Genomic DNA, 17,654 nt, shown 5'->3' on the forward strand with positions numbered 1-17,654 from the left:
CTCATTGTGTTCATGTTTTTCTTTAAATTCTTAAACATGTTTTATAATAACTGTTTCAAAATCTTTGCTAACTCTCTCTATCATTTTACATTCTGTTTTTATTGCTTATTTTTGTCCTCATTTTGGGTCACAACAAGGATAAGAATGATCACACACTTCTTGCCAGAAATGCAAACCAGACGAATTGGAACAGAATCTTTAAAGTGCTAAGAGAAAAAAAGTCAACCTTGAATTCCATATCCAGAAATTAAAAGCTTCGACAATGATTTGTCACCAACAGTCTTGACTATAAGAAATATTAAAGAAAGATCTTTAGGTGGAAGGAACATGATACCAGATGAAAACTTGGATATAAAAGGGATGAAGAGTGATGGAAATAGTATATGTGGGTAAATATGAAAGACCATTTTTCAATTTTTAAATTTCTCTAAGAGACAATTGACTCTTTAAGACAAAAATAATAACAATGAATTGTGGGACCAATAATACTTGTAGAAGTAAAATCTATGACAATAATAGCATAGAGAATGGGAGTAGGAAATGGAAATAAACTGTTGTTTCTAAATTATATGTGAAGCAGTATAATATTATTTGCAAGTAGACAATGAGAAGTTAATGACATATTGTAAACTCTAGGGAAACTAGTAAATAAATAAAACAAAAAGATAAACCTATATGGAGCTAAAAAAGAATACCAAAAAATATTCAACTGAAAAGATGAAAAGGGAATGAAGAATGGATGAGACAAATTTAAAAAATAGCAAGATGGTAGATTTAAACCCAACAATATCAGTAATAAATTTGATGTGAATAATCTTAAGCACTCCAATTAAAAGACAGAGATTGTCGGGCTGGATAAAAAAAAAATCCAGATCCAACTAAATGCTCTCTGTAAGAAGACCACTTTCAATTTAAAGCCACAGCTAGGTAAAAAGTAAAAGGATGAAGAAAGATACAGCATGCTATATTCGTTTTCTATGGCTGTCATTACAAATTACCACAAACTTAGTGGCTTAAGCAATACAAATTTATCTTACTGTTCTGTAGTTTAAAAGTTTACCCTGGTCTCACCAGGCTAAAATCAAGGTGTTGGCAGAGCTGTGCTCCTTTCTGAAAGCATTAGATAAGAATCAGTTTCTTTGACTTTTCCATCTTTTAGATGCTGCCCAAATTCCTTGGCTCACAGCCCCTTTCCTTTAGCTGCAAAGCCAGCAAAGCTGAGTATAATCCTTCTCACATCACACCACCTGACCATTCTTCTGTTGTCACATCTCCTTCAGATTGCAGTGTGGAATAGTTCTCCACCTTTAAAGAATCATGTGATTATGTTGGGCCCACCTGGATAATCTAGGATCCTCTCCCCATCTCAGTGTCCTTAACCTTAATAATATTATCAAAGTCTCTTTTGTCACATAAAGTAACATATTCACAGGTGTCAGGGAGTAGGATACGGACATTCTTGGATGCCATTTTTCTGCCTAGCACACAAGCAAACATTAATGATGAGAGAACTGGAGTGGCTATCAGACAGTTGCACATGGTACATTCATCAAGATAGACCATATATTGGACCATATAAAAATTTCAATAAATTTAAAAAGATTGAAATCATACAGATTTTATTCTTTGACCACAAAGGAATTAAATTAGAAATTAATCAGTAATAGATTTGGAAGTACACAACACACTTTAAATAACAAGGGAAATTACAAGGTATTTTGCACTAAATGAAAATGAAAACATAATTTGTAGGATGTGGCTGAAGCAGTGCTTGAAGGGAAATTTATAGCTTTAAGTGCCTATATTGGAAAAGAAGAAAATTCTACAATTAATTATCTAAGCCTCCACTTCAAGAAGCTTATAAAAGAAGAGCAAATGGAAACCAAAGTAAGTAGAAAAAAGGTAAAAGTGGAAATCAATGAAACAGAAAATGGACAAACAATAGAGAAAAACCAGTGACACCAAAGAAACTGGTTCTTTGAAAATATCATTAAAGATGGATCAATCTCTAGTCAGACTGATTTAAAAAAAAAAAAAAGAATGTGCAAATTACCAATATCAGAAACAAAGGAGGGGACATCACTACATAGCCTACAGACATGAAAAGGATAATAAAAGAATATTCTGAAGAACTTTATGTCACCAATTTGACAATTCAGATCAAATGGACACACTTCTTGACAGATACTGTATTAGTTTCCTATTGCTGCTGTAACGGATTACCACAGTCTGTGGCTTAAAGCAACATAAATTTATTGTTTTATATTCCCAGAGATCAGAAGTCCAAAATAGGTTCACTTGGCTAAAATCAGGGGGTCAGCAAGACTGTGTTTCTTTCAGAAGCTCTAGGGGAGAACCCATTTCCTTGCCTTTTCCATTTTCTACAAGCTGTCTGCATCCTTGGTTTGTGGCCTTCAGAGAGAAATCACATCACTTTTAACCTCTACTTCTGTTATCATTGTCCTCTGTCTCTGACACTCCTGCCTCCCTCTTACAAGGAACCTTGTGTGGATTACATTGGGCCCACCTGGATAATCCAGGATAATCTTCCCAACTCAAGACTCTTAATCACATATTTAAAGTCCCTTTTGCCATACAAAGTAATATGTATTCACAGATTTTGGAGATTAGGATTTGGACATCTTTGAGATAATTTTGCCCATCACAGACACAAATTACTAAAACAGACATACAAAGAAACAGAAAATTTAAATATTCCTATATCTTCTAAAGAAATTGAATTCATAGTTAAAAACCTTCCCACAAAGAAACCTACAGTTTGAGAGAACATCAGTGGTGAGTTCTGTCAAACATTTAAGGAAGAAATGGACATTCACTCTTTATACAAAACACAAAAATTACCCTGGAATGGATCATAGACCTAACCATAGGAGTAAAAACTATAAAATGTCTAGAAAAAAATGTAAGAGAACTTTTTTTTTTTTTTACCTTGGGGTACGCAAAGACTTTTTAAATGGGATACACTAAAAAAAAAAAGAAAGAAAGAAAGAAAGAAAAGAAATTATAAAAGAAAAATTGGTAAGATTTTCTTCATAAAAAAACACAAAACTGCTCTTCAAAGACAATGTTAAGAAAATGGAAGGGTAAACCACTGACTGGGAGAAAATATTTGTAAGACATATATCTGGCAAAGACTTCTTTACAGAATATATAAAGAATTCTTACAATTTAATAATAAGAAGATAAACAATCCAATAGAAAAAAATGGGAAAAGACGATATAAAAATGGTCAATAAGCGCATGGGAAGATGCTCAGCAGGGGAATAAAAAAAGACTGGAAATAACCAAGTGTTAGCAAGACTGTGAAACACCTGAATCTCTCGTTCACTGCTGGTGAGAATGTAAAATACTACAACCACTTTGGAAAACAATTTGGCAGTTTCTTATTAAGGTAAATGTACACTTAACATATGACCCAGCAATTCCAGTTCTACAATTTTTATTCTTGATGACTAAAAACATGCCTATACAAAGACTTGTACATTAATGATCATAGAGGCTTTATTCAAAATAATCAAAACCTGGGAACAACCAAAATGTTCATTAACAGGTGAATGGATAAACAAATTACGTATATTCATACAATAGATATGCAAACTAATGATATTTATAACAGAATAGACGAACCTCAGCATTACGATGAGCAAAAAAGAGACACATAAAAGAATATATACAGTATGATTTCCACTTATATGAAATTCTAGAACAGGCAAAACTATTTTATATTGACAGAAAGCAGATCAGTCGTTGACTGGGACTGAGGATGGGAGAAATTGACTGCAAAAGGGGCACATGGTTACTTTTTTGCAGTGACAGAAATCTTGATTGTAGTGGTGATTGCATGGGTATGTATATTTGCCAAAATTCATCAAATTGTGCACTTAAAATGGGTGCATTTTACTGTGTGTAAATTGTAACTCAGTGAAATTGACCTTAAAAAAAATAAAAGAAAAAAAACAGTTAAATATGAAAATTCTTGGGCCTCATTACTAGAAATTCCAATGCAATAGGACTCATATGGGACCCAGAAATCTGCATTTTAAATAAGCCCCATGGATAATTATGCTGCAGACTGTTTCACTTATATAAATAGTATTGGCCACCTCCTAGAAAACAAATAAACTAGGCAAGCAAAAAAAAATTTTTTTTTTTCGAAAGAAAAGTGTTTGAGTTTTTGTGTGTCCTTGTTCCATCCCCCAACTTCTATTCTTTAGCGGGAATACTGGTCACTACTGAGATATTCTCCTGGGTGCTCTGTCCTCCCAACTGTTGACTCAGCTGTGAATAAGCTTCCTTCATCTTTTACAAAAGGAAGTTTGCAAGAAGATAAGTGGGAGAAAAGCAAAAGAAAAATATGTTACAAGTACAGGGAAAGCAATATAGTATTTACAGACCACAAATTCCTTTCCATAAGGTCATTCAAGTCTAGCATCAGATGGGCTTGGCTGTTCCAACTCACTGTACACATGGTATCCATAAATATGTCTAGCTTGGAGGAATAGCTGGTGAATAGAGAGCCTGATGGACCACCTGTGTGGAGAATAGAACAGCATAATAGACATAGGAATGCTAGAGCACCCGAATCTAGATCTCCTTCCCACTCTAGTTTTATAGAAGAGGAAAGGGTCATTTCTCTGACAAATTAAAGTGCTGTATTTCCATTCCTTGGTCTTTTCCTGATGCTTGACATATCTTCCCCTTCTGGTCCCTTGTCCTGTCTACCTGTTGAAATCTTTCCCATTCTTCATGGCCCAGCTTGAATAGCACCTCCATGAGATCTTCCAAGATCACCATAGTTAAACGCAACCTCTCCCTCCTCTGAACTCCAGTAACACTTGGCTTGAACAGCTGTTACAGAAATTTTGATTTGTGTTTTAGTTATTCATGTGTATCCCACATCTACTCTACTAGACTGTAATTTCCTTGATTATAGAAACTATAACTTACTATTTATCCTAGATGTAGCCTGCTTTGTTCCTAGTACATTGCTCTGCACTTAGTGGGTATTATACATACATTTATTGTAAAAATGAACGAATGATTCAGTTCATACTGATTTGTTATCTCTGGGCTTTTGCTCATGCTGTTCCTCTTTCCTGAAAAACCCTCCCCACTTCAAGTGTTACTCCTCCAAGCTCCTGAAGCACTCTAGGCATACTTCTATCTTATTATTTATCATAATATATCAAATTTAATTATTTTCTACCTGACTCACCCACCTAATCACAAGCCTCAAGAGGCCAAGGATTTTATCCTAGTCATGCTTATCTTACCACGACTTGTCTTATGGTAATAGTATGCATTTTATGAATGTTTGTCAAATGAAATGATCCCTTCAGAAGTATCTGGAAGTATTACCCATATCATAGAGGGTTTATTTAGTTAGTGTTCCTATTAGGTGGCTAAAACTGTGCTGAGGTCTCATTCTCAGAGAAAATCCAGCATAAACAGCCTTCCCATCCTAAGTTTCCTCAAGGCTGAATGAGGGAGCAGGACTAGATGGCTTTCTACGGTCCTTTCTGTCCTATGATCCTTGTGTTATAAGGAATTTCCCAGCGGAATAGAGATAGTTAGGTACAGAAGAGGCAAATGTGGCGTCCTCCTCAGAAGGTCTTTAGGATGAGCCTTAGCCTCTGGGATGGCTGGAAATAGGAAAAAGAATTTGTGACCCTTCCAAGTCCCATGTCTTCCTCTCCTTTAATAAATTTCTCTCTCTCTTTGCTTTCATCTTCCCTTTTTCTGCTTCCTCACCCTCCCAGTCTCTTTCCTCTTTTTTCATCTGCTTCTCTTCTACTACCGACCCACCGCACTTTCTCAGTACTGCTGCTTCGGTTTCTCCTGCTTTCCCTTTCTCGACGGTCGGCTTTATGTCTTCCATCTCTGGTCCCCTTCGTTTATCTGCCCCCCGCCACTCCTGCTCCCTTCCCCAAGCGTACCCCTCCCCATTTCCCCTGGCCACACACATTCTCTCTCGCCTTAACTCCTCTCCTCTCTGCCCTGCAGGAAGCCGAGCCTCCCTACGAAGCCAAGAGGTGGGAGGGTGTGTGGGTGGGTGGGCCCTGGCGTCGCAGTCCCGCCCCTCGGTGCGTGTGTGAATGTCTGTGTGGCGGTGACGCGGCGCCGGCGGCAGGGAGGAAGGCTGAACCCGGCGAAGAAGGAGGCGAGCCGATCGCTGGAGCTGCTAGGCTCCTGCGCGCCCTCACGCTCCCCGCCGCCCGCCGAGGCGCAGGCAGGGCGCAAGGCGGCGGCGGGCGGCATGGAGAGCCTGCTGGAGAACCCGGTACGCGCCGTGCTCTACCTCAAGGAGCTCACGGCCATCGTGCAGAACCAGCAGAGCCTCATCCACACCCAGCGCCAGCGCATAGACGAGCTGGAGCGGAGGCTGGACGAGCTAAGCGCCGAGAACCGCAGCCTGTGGGAGCACCAGCAGCTGCTGCAAGCCCAGCCTCCGCCGGGGCTCGTCCCCCCGTCGCCAGCCCCGCTCCCGGCTCCTCCGGTCACAGCCTCCACCGCCGCCGGTGGGGCCCAGGAACCACTCCAGAACCACGGACAGCTCTCGCCCGCCGCGCCACAGCCCGCGCCCGAGCAGCCACAGATTCAGCACCACGGACAGCTTCTGGTGCAACCCCAGCCGGGCCCCAGCAGTAGGGCACACGCACCTCAGTCACCCCACCAGCACCCGGTGGCACCCGGGGCTGTCGCCGACAAAGAGAAGGAGCGCCACCCGAGTTGTTGCGCTGCCGCTGGAGCCCTCCTCCAACACAAATCCCCCTCTGCCCTCGGCAAGGGCGTCCTGAGCAGGAGACCCGAGTGAGTGGGGAAGAGGGAAGGGGGATTGTTGGGGTGGGAGGAGGAGAAGCAAGTGGGCGTGAGGAGAAGACGGGGGAGAAACAGGGTGCACCTGTGTCTGAAGGACTTAGGGTAAATGTTAAGTAAAGAGACGAAAAGATGCTTGGGGGTAGAAGTGTTTCAAGGAGATTTAGGGGAAAAGGAAGAAATGATATCGATGTTTGAGAGGGTTTTGGGGGTGTTGGAGAAAAAGGGGGAATCCAGAGCATCACTGGGGGCAAAGAAGGAAAGAAATGGGTTTTAAGTGATTTGAGGATATTGGGAACTGGCAGAGCTTAAAGGGGACAAGACCGGGAGGAAGTTGGGGTGAAGATAAAGCTTGAAGATAAGAGAACAGTTGAAGGGTTTTTAAATTAGAAAAATTTAGAAGGGAGTTTGGGTAGTGAAATGATTTGAGTAGAGAGGAGACGTGAAAAGACAGGGGGCTTGGCAAAGAGGCATGTTAAGAGATTTAAAAGGGCTGGGGTCCACAGAGGGTAGCATTGAGGCATGTGGGAAATTCAAGAGACAAAGGATAAAGCTGAAAAGCAGGGGATCTGGAGACAGAGGAAGATGAAAGGTGGGAGAAGGCATTTCCCAGAGGAACGGGCTGGCTCTTTAACTGATGCAGTAGAAGTCGAAGCCAGGAGTGGCTCATTACAGAAGCTTACCCCAGTCTGACCTGAGTGGGCACTTTGGTTCTGAGCCCCTGCAGAACCAAAGGGGTACAAGGTAACAACCCAGAAGCCAATGCAGGACTCAGGTCTGCTTATAGCTTCTTCCTCTGACTCAAGGAAGGTTTTTGTGCAGGATGCTTGGCAATTGCGGAAAGGGAACAATGACAAGGGAGACAGCTAGCAAACGAAGTTGGTATTTGGTTATAATGCCTGTTTGACTCTGTCTGTTATGACTGCTGACAGCAAACCTTGTTTCGCCTTGGTCATTTGGAGACAACTGGAATCACGTTGGGTCCTGAGAGAAATATGCTTATTAACCCTCATCGAGGAACTCTTAGGACCTCAAGCTCTTTCTTCACTCATAAGATCCGTGAACTAGGAACATGGGGAGAAGAGACGAAAGGGGGCTGGAGTATTTTCTCCTTTGTATTGGAAAGGCTGTGACCATGTCAGGTTTCTCCTTCTGATCAGCCAGGTGATGTGAGGACTGCATGGAAGGACAGCTCAGAGGAAATCAGTCCCTGGTCCTGACAGTGGTGATTCTAAAGGAGTGTTTGTGAGGGGGTGAGGTGAGGGGCGGGAGGAGAACACTCAGTCTCAAGTGTGCTTTTAAGTCTGAGGGTACTTGTGAAGATTTGACGTGTTCCTTAAAAACTCGTTTTTCTCGTCACTTCTATTGTAGAGTTAGAGAAGTTGGGTCAGGGCCTTTGAGCTCACAGAGTACTTTTGACTGTAACCATGGGATATGAGGGGTTGAAGATCTTGGATGGTTTGATTTGGCAGACCTAAAGTCCCAAGAAGATGCAGTTTCATTCCCCGCGCCCCCCACTGGCCCATTTGCCCTTCCTTCACTCAGTTTCACAGTTTTCTTTCCTTTTCTAAATAACGTGCAGAAAGTCAGTTTTCCTTCAATGCCTATGGCTCAGCAATGACAACATTCTTCCAAGACAGCCTGTGGACTTTTACCCAAATAAGGGAAAATGAACCATTCCATTTCCCTGGGGGCAGCCACAGCTTCCTGGTAATTATGATTCTTCACCTGATTCTTCTCATGCCCTCTGGTGTCTCTCTTCTCACCCGCTGCATCCCCACTTTCTTTGCCTTCTTTCAGGGGACTGTGTGGGCAGGAGGAGTTGAGAAAATATTATTTTTCTTGGACAAGGATTTTGCTGTGGCCCCCACAGTGGCCTGGAGAGCCCAAACCCTCCCACCCGGGTGCTCCTGCTGGGAGCCCAGGGATTGAGTAACCACCTGGATTCCTATCCAGCCTCACACGCCATTACTAGAGAGAAGCTGTGACATCCACATGCCTTCCTCCATCCTGCTTTTTCTTCCCAAGAGAACAGAACAAAAATAAGAAATAATTAGCATGGTGGAAGAGAGTGGGAGTTGTTGGAAGTCTTTTGCTTAGGAAGTTGTATCAGTCACTAAGAGGTTAACAGCACCAGTAGTACCTTCTTTTCTCCAAATCCTCCTGTTTTTCCTCCTGTTCCTCAAGCCTGGACACACAGGGACTTAGCATGGACATGCATGCCTCACCTCCTCCCTGCAGCTTTCTCTCCTGTTGCAGGTGAATCAAGGGCATCTTGACTGGCTGAATGCCTTTTGGACCACCCATTTCTTTCCCCACTGTTTTGCCTAACTTAAGCCCGAGTTTGGCACCACCTTGCTGTCTACCCATGGCCCCCACTTTGTATATTGGTTTCCCTCTGGCCATAACTCTTTATGGTGCAGATGGAGCCAGCAGGCAGGGAGAGATATCTACAAATAGGGTGAGGTGAAGAGAACAGAGCCAGCAGCCTTCTCCCTGGTGTTTCTCCTGAGCAGCTCGCTGCTGAATCAGTTCTCTACTGGGCATGCTGAAGTTAGAGGGACAGACAGAAAAGCGGTCTTCTGACCATAATTTTGCTGTAGATCTTTCCTCATTCCTTACTTTCCCCTCTCTGGCCTCACTATCTGAGGATGTGGCCCCGGTGAGGTTACTGAGGGGTGGGTGAGGGTTGCAAGAGGACACGCACTGTATTAGATGCATTATCTCACCATATAGTTTGTCTCTTATCCCCAGAACTCCTTTTCCTGCTCACTTCCAGGACTGGCAGGAGCCCTGGGGAACCTGGGACTGGGAAAAAATGGTTAGTTTAATTGCCACCTGATCTGCATTAATGTGCAGCCTGGTCTCTTTCTCTTTTTGTCAGCTGAGGGAGACACAAATGTGGTGGCCTTGGAGGTCAGGCCAAGGAAACAACAATGTGGAGTGGGTGAGGGCAAAGGCATCATGGAAGAAAGACACTTGAAGGGTTAAGATTTTTTCTCTGCATGCTTCCTGACTCTTGCTAAGCTCCAGCCCCCACTGCTTTTGCCTCTTAATGAAAGCAGCAAATGTAGCTTCTTCCTCTTTATTTTTTCAATCAAGGCTCACAGCATCAACAGAATTGATCATTATCCATTTGCTAGCTGGAGCAAGAGCCCCAGTCTGACCTGACAAAGTCCCCTCCTTGCCACTTAAGCACATGACCCTACCTGAAGCTTCTGCCTTCGATGTGCCCACAGCGTCTATGTTTGAGCACATGCACGCCCACCCATCCAGCCATGCAGTTAGAGTCCGTGGTCTCAGGATTTGCCCATGCTTCCAAGCCCATAGGCAGAGGGGATTACTGGAGGCTAGCCAAGATTCTTGCATTACAATTCAATTCAGCTCCTACTCAAACTCCTCACCTAAAAGTGGCTATGAAATCTGAATGGCTCAGCAGCTCCTGTCCTCTCCTCTTTTCCTTCCTCCCTTTCCTTCTTATTTCACTCTTTCTCTTCCTCGCTATTTTCCTCCCTTCTCTTTTTCCTTCCTTTTCTCTTTCTTCCTTCCTCCCTTTCCATCAAACACTTTCTCACATTTTCTTCCTTCAATCCTTTGATTCCAGTTTAGCTACAGAGAAACATCTCCTTCCTCTCTACCCACATCCTTTAAGAATGACAGGAATCGTAGGTCATCTTTTGAGCTTTATGATCTCATACTGACTGGAATATGAGGGGATGGCCAGAAGATCATTACATATACTTTTCAGCCTGAGTTGTCTAAGATGTTGATTGGAGCAGGTGTCTCTGCTTCTATTGAATCAGGGCTATCTAGTTAGAGGTGGCAGCTCATGATTGGCCCATCCTGGGAGCTATGAAGAGAGCATGAAGGCCTATCAGTCAGTCAGCACTATGTGTCGAGTGTCCATTCTGCTCAAAACCCTGAACTCTGTGCTGCAAATGGTCTTTGCTCAACATACATGAGACGCGTTATCTAAACACCATCTAGACATCTAAACAAGTTCAAAGCACGCTGCAGGTGCCTAGAGATACCCTATATCCGAACAGCATAAGGCTAGAAGGGTGAGCAGACAAATTGTATTCAGAGCTCAGAGAGAAGGTTTTCTTGGTTGGGGTCAAGGGTTTATGACAATTAACAGTAATAGCCAAGGACAGCTGGAGAGGGGGCAGAGACCTGAAGATTCAATCCATGGAAATGTCTGTACCACATGTACTTATCATTCCATTCTCTGGTGGTACAATCCCGTCTCAATCCCCTCCATATCAGGCTAAACTCAATCAAACAGGGTGAGGAGAACCTCAGTGCTCAGGGTCTTTCTCATCTTGTGCCTAGACAGTCTAGTTGCTGAGGAGGTGTTGTTATGGCCAATGCTCACCAGCTTGCCTATCCTCCTTCTCTTCTTCTACCTGCAGCAAGCAAAGGGCTTCTAGCCACAAGCTGGGAAATGGGGCCAGAATGAAGGCTCCCTGACAGGAGCAAATATGCCTTTAGCTCACACCAGGAAGCTGGTGAAGAATGAGCCCTTGTATAGATTTACTGTCCCCTGCCTTTCCAAGGGCCCTGACCATTGCTATTCCACCCCTGTAATCCAAAAAGAACAAAATTCAGGAAAAACAAGTCGAGCTTTGGCCACAGGGACATTCTTGATTGCCTCTCTTCTCCTCACCAGCCACTTCCACCTTGCCTCACCCATACACTCCCCTACCTTACTCCCAAGTCCTTCCCAGGCCCACACAGCTAACCCCATAGGCCCTCACAAAAGGGCATCCTTGCACATTTTCCCATTGGCTGCAACCAAGTAAGAGGAGCAGCAGTTGGTCCTGCTGATTCAGCAAATATCTGTGCAGATAGAGATTCAAAAGTCATTTATGAAGAAAGGCAGATGGGGTCAGGGCTGGGTAGAGAAGCAATGAAAGGAGGGTGATATGAAAAAGGAGGGGAGAGGTGGCACACATAGCTGGGCCATGGTCTGGAAAGAGACTCCGGTCCTGAATTTAAATCCCATGTAAAGATTTTAGACAGGGTGCCCTTGCTGGGGAGCCTGTACATTTTTTTTTCCCACTGGGGCCCAAACATACTCTCAGTGGCCCTGGACACAGGGCAGCAGCTTAGTACTTAGTCACGGGTTTCCTAGTAGGAGGTCCTGGGGATACTCTCACTGCACCTGGCAGATCCACAAGATGCGAAGACATCTGGCAGGATTTCCGAAGCAGCTTGGGCCACTGCAGCTCCTTCCTCCTCCACTTCTGGAAAAGCACAAAGTGCAGGTTCTCCCACAGGCTGCAAAGGGTTTCTTGCTTCCGCCGAAGAGGAGGTGGTCACCTCCATTCCAGGCACTGAGGGCACCAACAAACAGAAAGGGGATGAGGAGTAGAGTGAAATCAGATTTTTCAGGCTGAAAGGAAGTTAAGGACATCGTAGAATCACAGAATGTTCAGATCTAGGTGATTGAGAACATGGGCTTTGGAGGCAGGCATACCTGGGTATGAACCCCTGCTCTACCACCTATCAGCTGTGAGACCTTATGTTAATTATTTATCTTCTTTGAGCCTCTGCTTTTTATCTACAAAGAATCGTATTTACTTTAAAGGGTTGTTGTAACATTTAAATATTATATAATATCATTATCTATCATAGGTAATCAGTATTAAAAAAAAAAACCCAAACCAAACCTGTGGCTGTTGAGTCGATTCTGACTCATAGTGACCCTATAGGACAGAGTAGAACTGCCCCATAGGGTTTTCAAGGAGCAGCTGGTGGATTCAAACTGCCAACCTTTTGGTTAGCAGTCGAATGTTTAACCACTGCGCCACCAGGGCTCCAATCTATGTCATAGATTAATATCAACTGTTCCTGGCACATAGTAATTGCTCGATGTTGTTGTTTAGTTGGGAGTCGTCAAATCAATTCTGACTCACAGCAATCTCATGTGACAGAGTAGAACTACCCCATATGGGTTTTTTTTTTTTTTTTTGGCTGTAATCTTTATGGAAGCAGTCTTTCTCCCCCAAGCCTCTGGGTGGGTTTGAACCACTAACCTCTAGTTAGTAGTCGAGCACTTACCCATTGCACCATCAGGGCTCCTTAAGTGCTTGATATATGGCAGTATTTCTACAGATAAAGAAACCAAGGCCAAGAAAACATGAGATTCACTCAAAGTCAGACAACAGAGAGAGACTAGAAGCCAGGTTCAGGATCCTTCCTATTCTACCAGGCCACTTTTCTTTTTTTTATTGTAGCTGAAGGGAAAGTTTACATTTCAAGTTAGTCTCTCATACAAAAATTTATACATACACTGTTATGTGACCCTAATTGCTCTCCCTATACTGTGACAGCACACTCCTCCTTTCCACCCCTGATTTCCCGTGTCCATTCAACCAGCTCCTAACCCTTTCTGCCTTCTCATCTTACCTCCGGACAGAAGCTGCCCATTTAGTCTCATGTATCTACTTAAGCTAAGAAGCACACTCTTCACGAGTATCATTTTATATCCCACAGTCCAGTCCAATCTTTGTCTCAAGAGTTGGCCTCAGCAATTGTTTTAGTTCTGGGTTGATAGAGAGTCTAGGGGCCATTCTTTCTGGGGTTCCTCCAGTCTCAGTCAGACCATTACGTCTGGTCTTTTTACTAGAATTTGAGTTCTGTACCCCACCTTTCTCCTGCTCCATCTGGGACTCTCTGTTGTGTTTCCTGTCAGGGCGGTCATTGGTGGTAGCCACGTACCGTCTAGTTCTTCTGGTCTCAGGCTGGTGAAGTCTCTGGTTTATGTGGCCCTTTCTGTCTCTTGGGCTAATACTTTCCTTGTTTCTTTGGTGTTCTTCATTCTCCTTTACTCCAGGTGGTTGGGTCTAGGCCACCTTTCTACATATGCCTTTTCTTACCCATCCCTCTGCCTTTGGCCATTTGCACCTAAGCTATTCCAGACCCGTCAATGTTGAGCTTATCTTGAAATGCAGCCAGGCAGGACAATTCCACTGTCCCCTTAGTGATCTGTGATGAGGACTCACAACTTAACAGCTGGGAAGTGCTTCCTCAAGCCCAACTGAAATCTCTTCTGTTGCATTTTAAGATCATTTACACTTCTCTTAAGGACATCAAAGGGATCTGAGTTATCACCTCAGTGGCCCCCATGGTGATAAGAATGATTTTGCCCATTTTCTAAATGGGGAAACTACGGTCTCAGAAAAGGTATACTGACGTGTCCCGGACAAAAGTGGAGAGTGGGTGGAATAAAGTCTGAACCCAGGAGTCTACCGCCTACTATCTTGGAAAGAAACTGAATCAATTCCTCCAAATTCCTCCCTCCTGGGGTTGGAAGGGTGGACCTGCACTTTGCTGGACTCTGAAGCCAAAAGCTGGAAAGGACAGCACGGAGGGAGGGCAAGAAGAAGAGGCCTGATATGGTGGGGGTCTTTGGGGGCAAGGAGGAGGGAGAGAAGGATGGAGAGGGCTCTTCTTCCTCTGGTCAAGACCAGGAGGTAAAGGAGTTTCTTCTCTTGAAGAACTTTCTTAGATGAGACACATTCTAGCAAAAACAAAACAAATGGGGGGGGGGGGAAGCTGGGCTTCTAAAATTTTCTCCTAGGGTGGTTATGGCCTTGGGGCCATCAGAGGCAAAGACTGTTCTGTGTGTGTATGTGTGTGTTGCAGGAGTGGATTGTTTTGCTGTTGTTCTTTGTTTGGAATATCTTGGAGGGTTATGTAACTCAGTAGGATGGATGCATGTGCCGAGTGCTACCTTTCCTCCCGGCAGGCAGGCTGTTGTGGACAGAGGGATGCAGGCGGCTTGTCCAAGTCCTTGCCCAGAGAAGTTGCCCAATGCTCGGCGCTAGCAAGAGGCCATTTCTTCTAGGCCACAATTGTGGGGGCTGGAGGACTTTAGGAGTTATACCAGCGGTACCCAACCCCTCTGGGGGGTTAGACAACTGTCAGAGTTGGAAGAGTCCTTTAAAGACATCTGGTCCAAAGTTCTTATTTAGCAAATGAGAAAACTAAGGTCTGAGCAGGAAGTGACTGGGGTTTCTAAGCTAGTTAGTGCCAAACTAAGTTCAGAGCTCAGATTCTCTTAACTCTTCACCCAGTGCTCTTGACATTACATGGTGATGGACCAAAAGAACAGGTCAGAACTGCTCCATGGGTGTGCAGGGCCAAACTTAGAGCTAGTTACTGGCGTTCAGGGGACGCAGGGTGGTCCCTCTACCTTCCAGAACATCTCACTAGCACCAGCAATTCCACAATTAGAGATTCCTTTGGTGGTTCCCCCCTGTAAAAACGCAAATTCTCCTAGGAAGGGAGAAAAACAACACATTTAGCTATACCAGTTGTCTACACTTCAGCATAAAAGAGTCTGAGCAATTTCTGAAAGCAGGTTTTGATACGAGAGGAGGATACCATGATGGCACTGGCTGACAAAGGGCCAGGGCAGGAGGCTCACAAGGAGGGGAAGGGCTCAGGAAGACGGGCCACTGAGAGCCTACATGTATCTCTCTGTCTCCACTATAATTTTGCAGGGAATGGGAACTGCCTTGCCTGGCCCTGGTAAGGAAAGGGGAGGGACACAGAGCATTTCCATACCGACTTGTCTTGGAAAAATAATTATTTGGGCTGGAGAAGGGATACTTTCTCAATGAGCTTCATGTGTAAAAACAATAAGGCACAGAGTTTAAGAAGGATTATGGTGCTTGGTAAGTCTTCTGCTCCTTTCTAGAACCTTAAAATTAATTTGGCGGGGGGTGAATTTCACACAATTCTGTAGACGTTTGCTATGGGGTCAGAAGATGTGGGAAGGAAGGGCTAGTAGGGAGTAGAAGATGGTGTTGCATGAATCTGAAGAAGATAGGAGATAAGAGTCGGTCACAACACCTAGCAGCTGATTAATAAATCCTGCCCGAATGAATAAACTCTTGGTCTGTACAGCCCAGGAAGTTTATTGATTGCTCATTGGAGGGAGGAGAGGCTATAGTGTCAGGGCTGAGGAAGAGCTCAGCTGGAGGGAGGTGTGGGGGAGCAGGTTGCCCTTAGGCCCAACAGCTCAGCACATAGTTTGCTGCACCCGAGCCATCTGTGAAAAGCTGCATTTGGAGACTCAGCTTTTAAGGCTGGTTGCTCCTAAGGGGGTGAGGGGGGACACAGGGAGGGGGGCTGCCTCTCTGGCCTAATGGAACCCACCCCAATCCTATCCATGAGCTGTGACCTCATGGATAGGTCCCAGCCTCTGACCAGTCTGGTCTTCAGCCTGGGAAGCTGCACTAAGAACAAAGCCTGTGAAAAGCCTTTTGAGTGTTTCATCCCAATGTCACTGTCCTCCCTCTCCATCCCCAGGCCTCATAGGCAGGTTGAGCTGGCGTGAATTGTGGTCACGTCTTTGGGTGGAGAGAGACGGAAAGAGTTGGATTCTGGGGTCACAATCTGTCTGGCAGAAGTGACAGGGACAGGAACCAGCACCTAGGCTTTGGGTTTCTTATTCCTATCTCCAGACCAGCAGTATCGGTTCTGTTCGGGGAAATGTTAGGATACTGATGGGTGAGTGGGTGTATGAGTGTGCATGTGTTTGTGGGACTGAGTGTGTGTTACCACACCATACAAAAGAGTGTATAGACCTCAAAGTAAAGATCAGTATAAGCCTTCTCCCAGTGAATCCCTGGACTAGTAATACAGTCAGGACTCTGGGGTTCCTCCTCCTCTCTACATGACTTGTTTCGTCTCTCTTGACTAGCTATTCCCTTCTAGGCCTTCCCCTCTGCAAAATGGGGTGAGTCTGCAGTGTCTCCACACACATCCTTCTATCCCTCACTTGGTCTCAGAACATGACAGAGACCAGGCCTCCCGGGAACACAAGCTCCTGGGAAGAAGGCTGCCTGACTGCCAGGCAGGTAAGGTGCATGGGAGGTGCGCCTCGGGCTCTGTATTGAGTTATGGTGTTTGGAAGCTCAAGTACTGGGCAGCATGTGCGTAGAAAGCTGCATTGTGGTGTTCCCTGCAGCCTCCCTTGACCTAGCTGTGGCCAGGACCTGGCACTACATGACCTCTCAGGGCTTTGGACGTGCCAGGCAAACCAGCAGTCTGTCTCCAATCAGGAATGCACTCCCCATCCCAGGCAGGGAGGCAAGGGAATTCCACAATTCATCCTTGATAAATGATTCCAATCCACCACAATTTTCATTCAATGCATCAATTCAACACAATGATTAGTTAAAAATAAGTGCAGCAACAAAAGCTCTCTGCAAAGCAGTTGGGAATTTCTTGCTTGGATCTAGCTTCAGTGTTTTCTATGCATAGGCTGCTCTTTACAGAAAGGGCCTGGACTCTTCCAAACTGGCTCATTTGGCATCTTTTTGACATTCTTGGTGCTACTTATAAGAGCCCATCAGGGGAGGCCAAAGGGTGTTACAGAAGCAGGTAAAGGAATTGTGTTTGGGCAGCACTAGCTGCTGGGACTATCTTTTCAAACAGCTGGGCTCTGACTACTCTCCCTCACAGACTCAGTGTAGGCTTGGAGCAGACCCCTTCCCTTCTCTGGGCCTTCTGCTCAGATTTCACTTTCTGCCCAATGGGAACAATCATTCTTTGCCCTCCTTCTTGCACCCCTTCTCCTCCAGCTCACCAAATCTGTGGCAAAGCAGAGTTGTTAGGAGGCTGCTGTAGCAGAGAAAATAGGCTCGGGCTGCAGCAGGAAGGACCTAGCTTAGATGTGACATGACTTCCAAATGACAAGAGTAGTGGGAAGGAACTGAGAGAGACTCTGAATTCGCTCTCCGCTCTCCCTCTGTAGGCCATGTGTACGGCAGCTCTGCACTGTAGGCTGGCGCGGGGGCGGG

At 44.7% G+C, this 17,654-nt stretch overlaps 1 protein-coding gene across 1 annotated transcript in view; it reads left to right on the forward strand.

Annotated features, from left to right (window-relative positions):
• The first annotated feature begins 6,277 nt into the window (after window positions 1–6,277).
• IQSEC3 (IQ motif and Sec7 domain ArfGEF 3) overlaps window positions 6,278–17,654 on the forward strand; it is a 115,771-nt gene continuing 104,394 nt past the window's right edge. The window contains exon 1 of the mRNA XM_004381190.1: window positions 6,278–6,831. Within this exon, the coding sequence (XP_004381247.1) occupies window positions 6,278–6,831 (554 nt within the window). The remainder of the gene's footprint in view (window positions 6,832–17,654) is intronic.

Source organism: Trichechus manatus, unplaced genomic scaffold (genome assembly GCF_000243295.1).
Source record: "Trichechus manatus latirostris isolate Lorelei unplaced genomic scaffold, TriManLat1.0 scaffold00081, whole genome shotgun sequence".
Taxonomy (NCBI): Eukaryota; Metazoa; Chordata; class Mammalia; order Sirenia; family Trichechidae; genus Trichechus; species Trichechus manatus.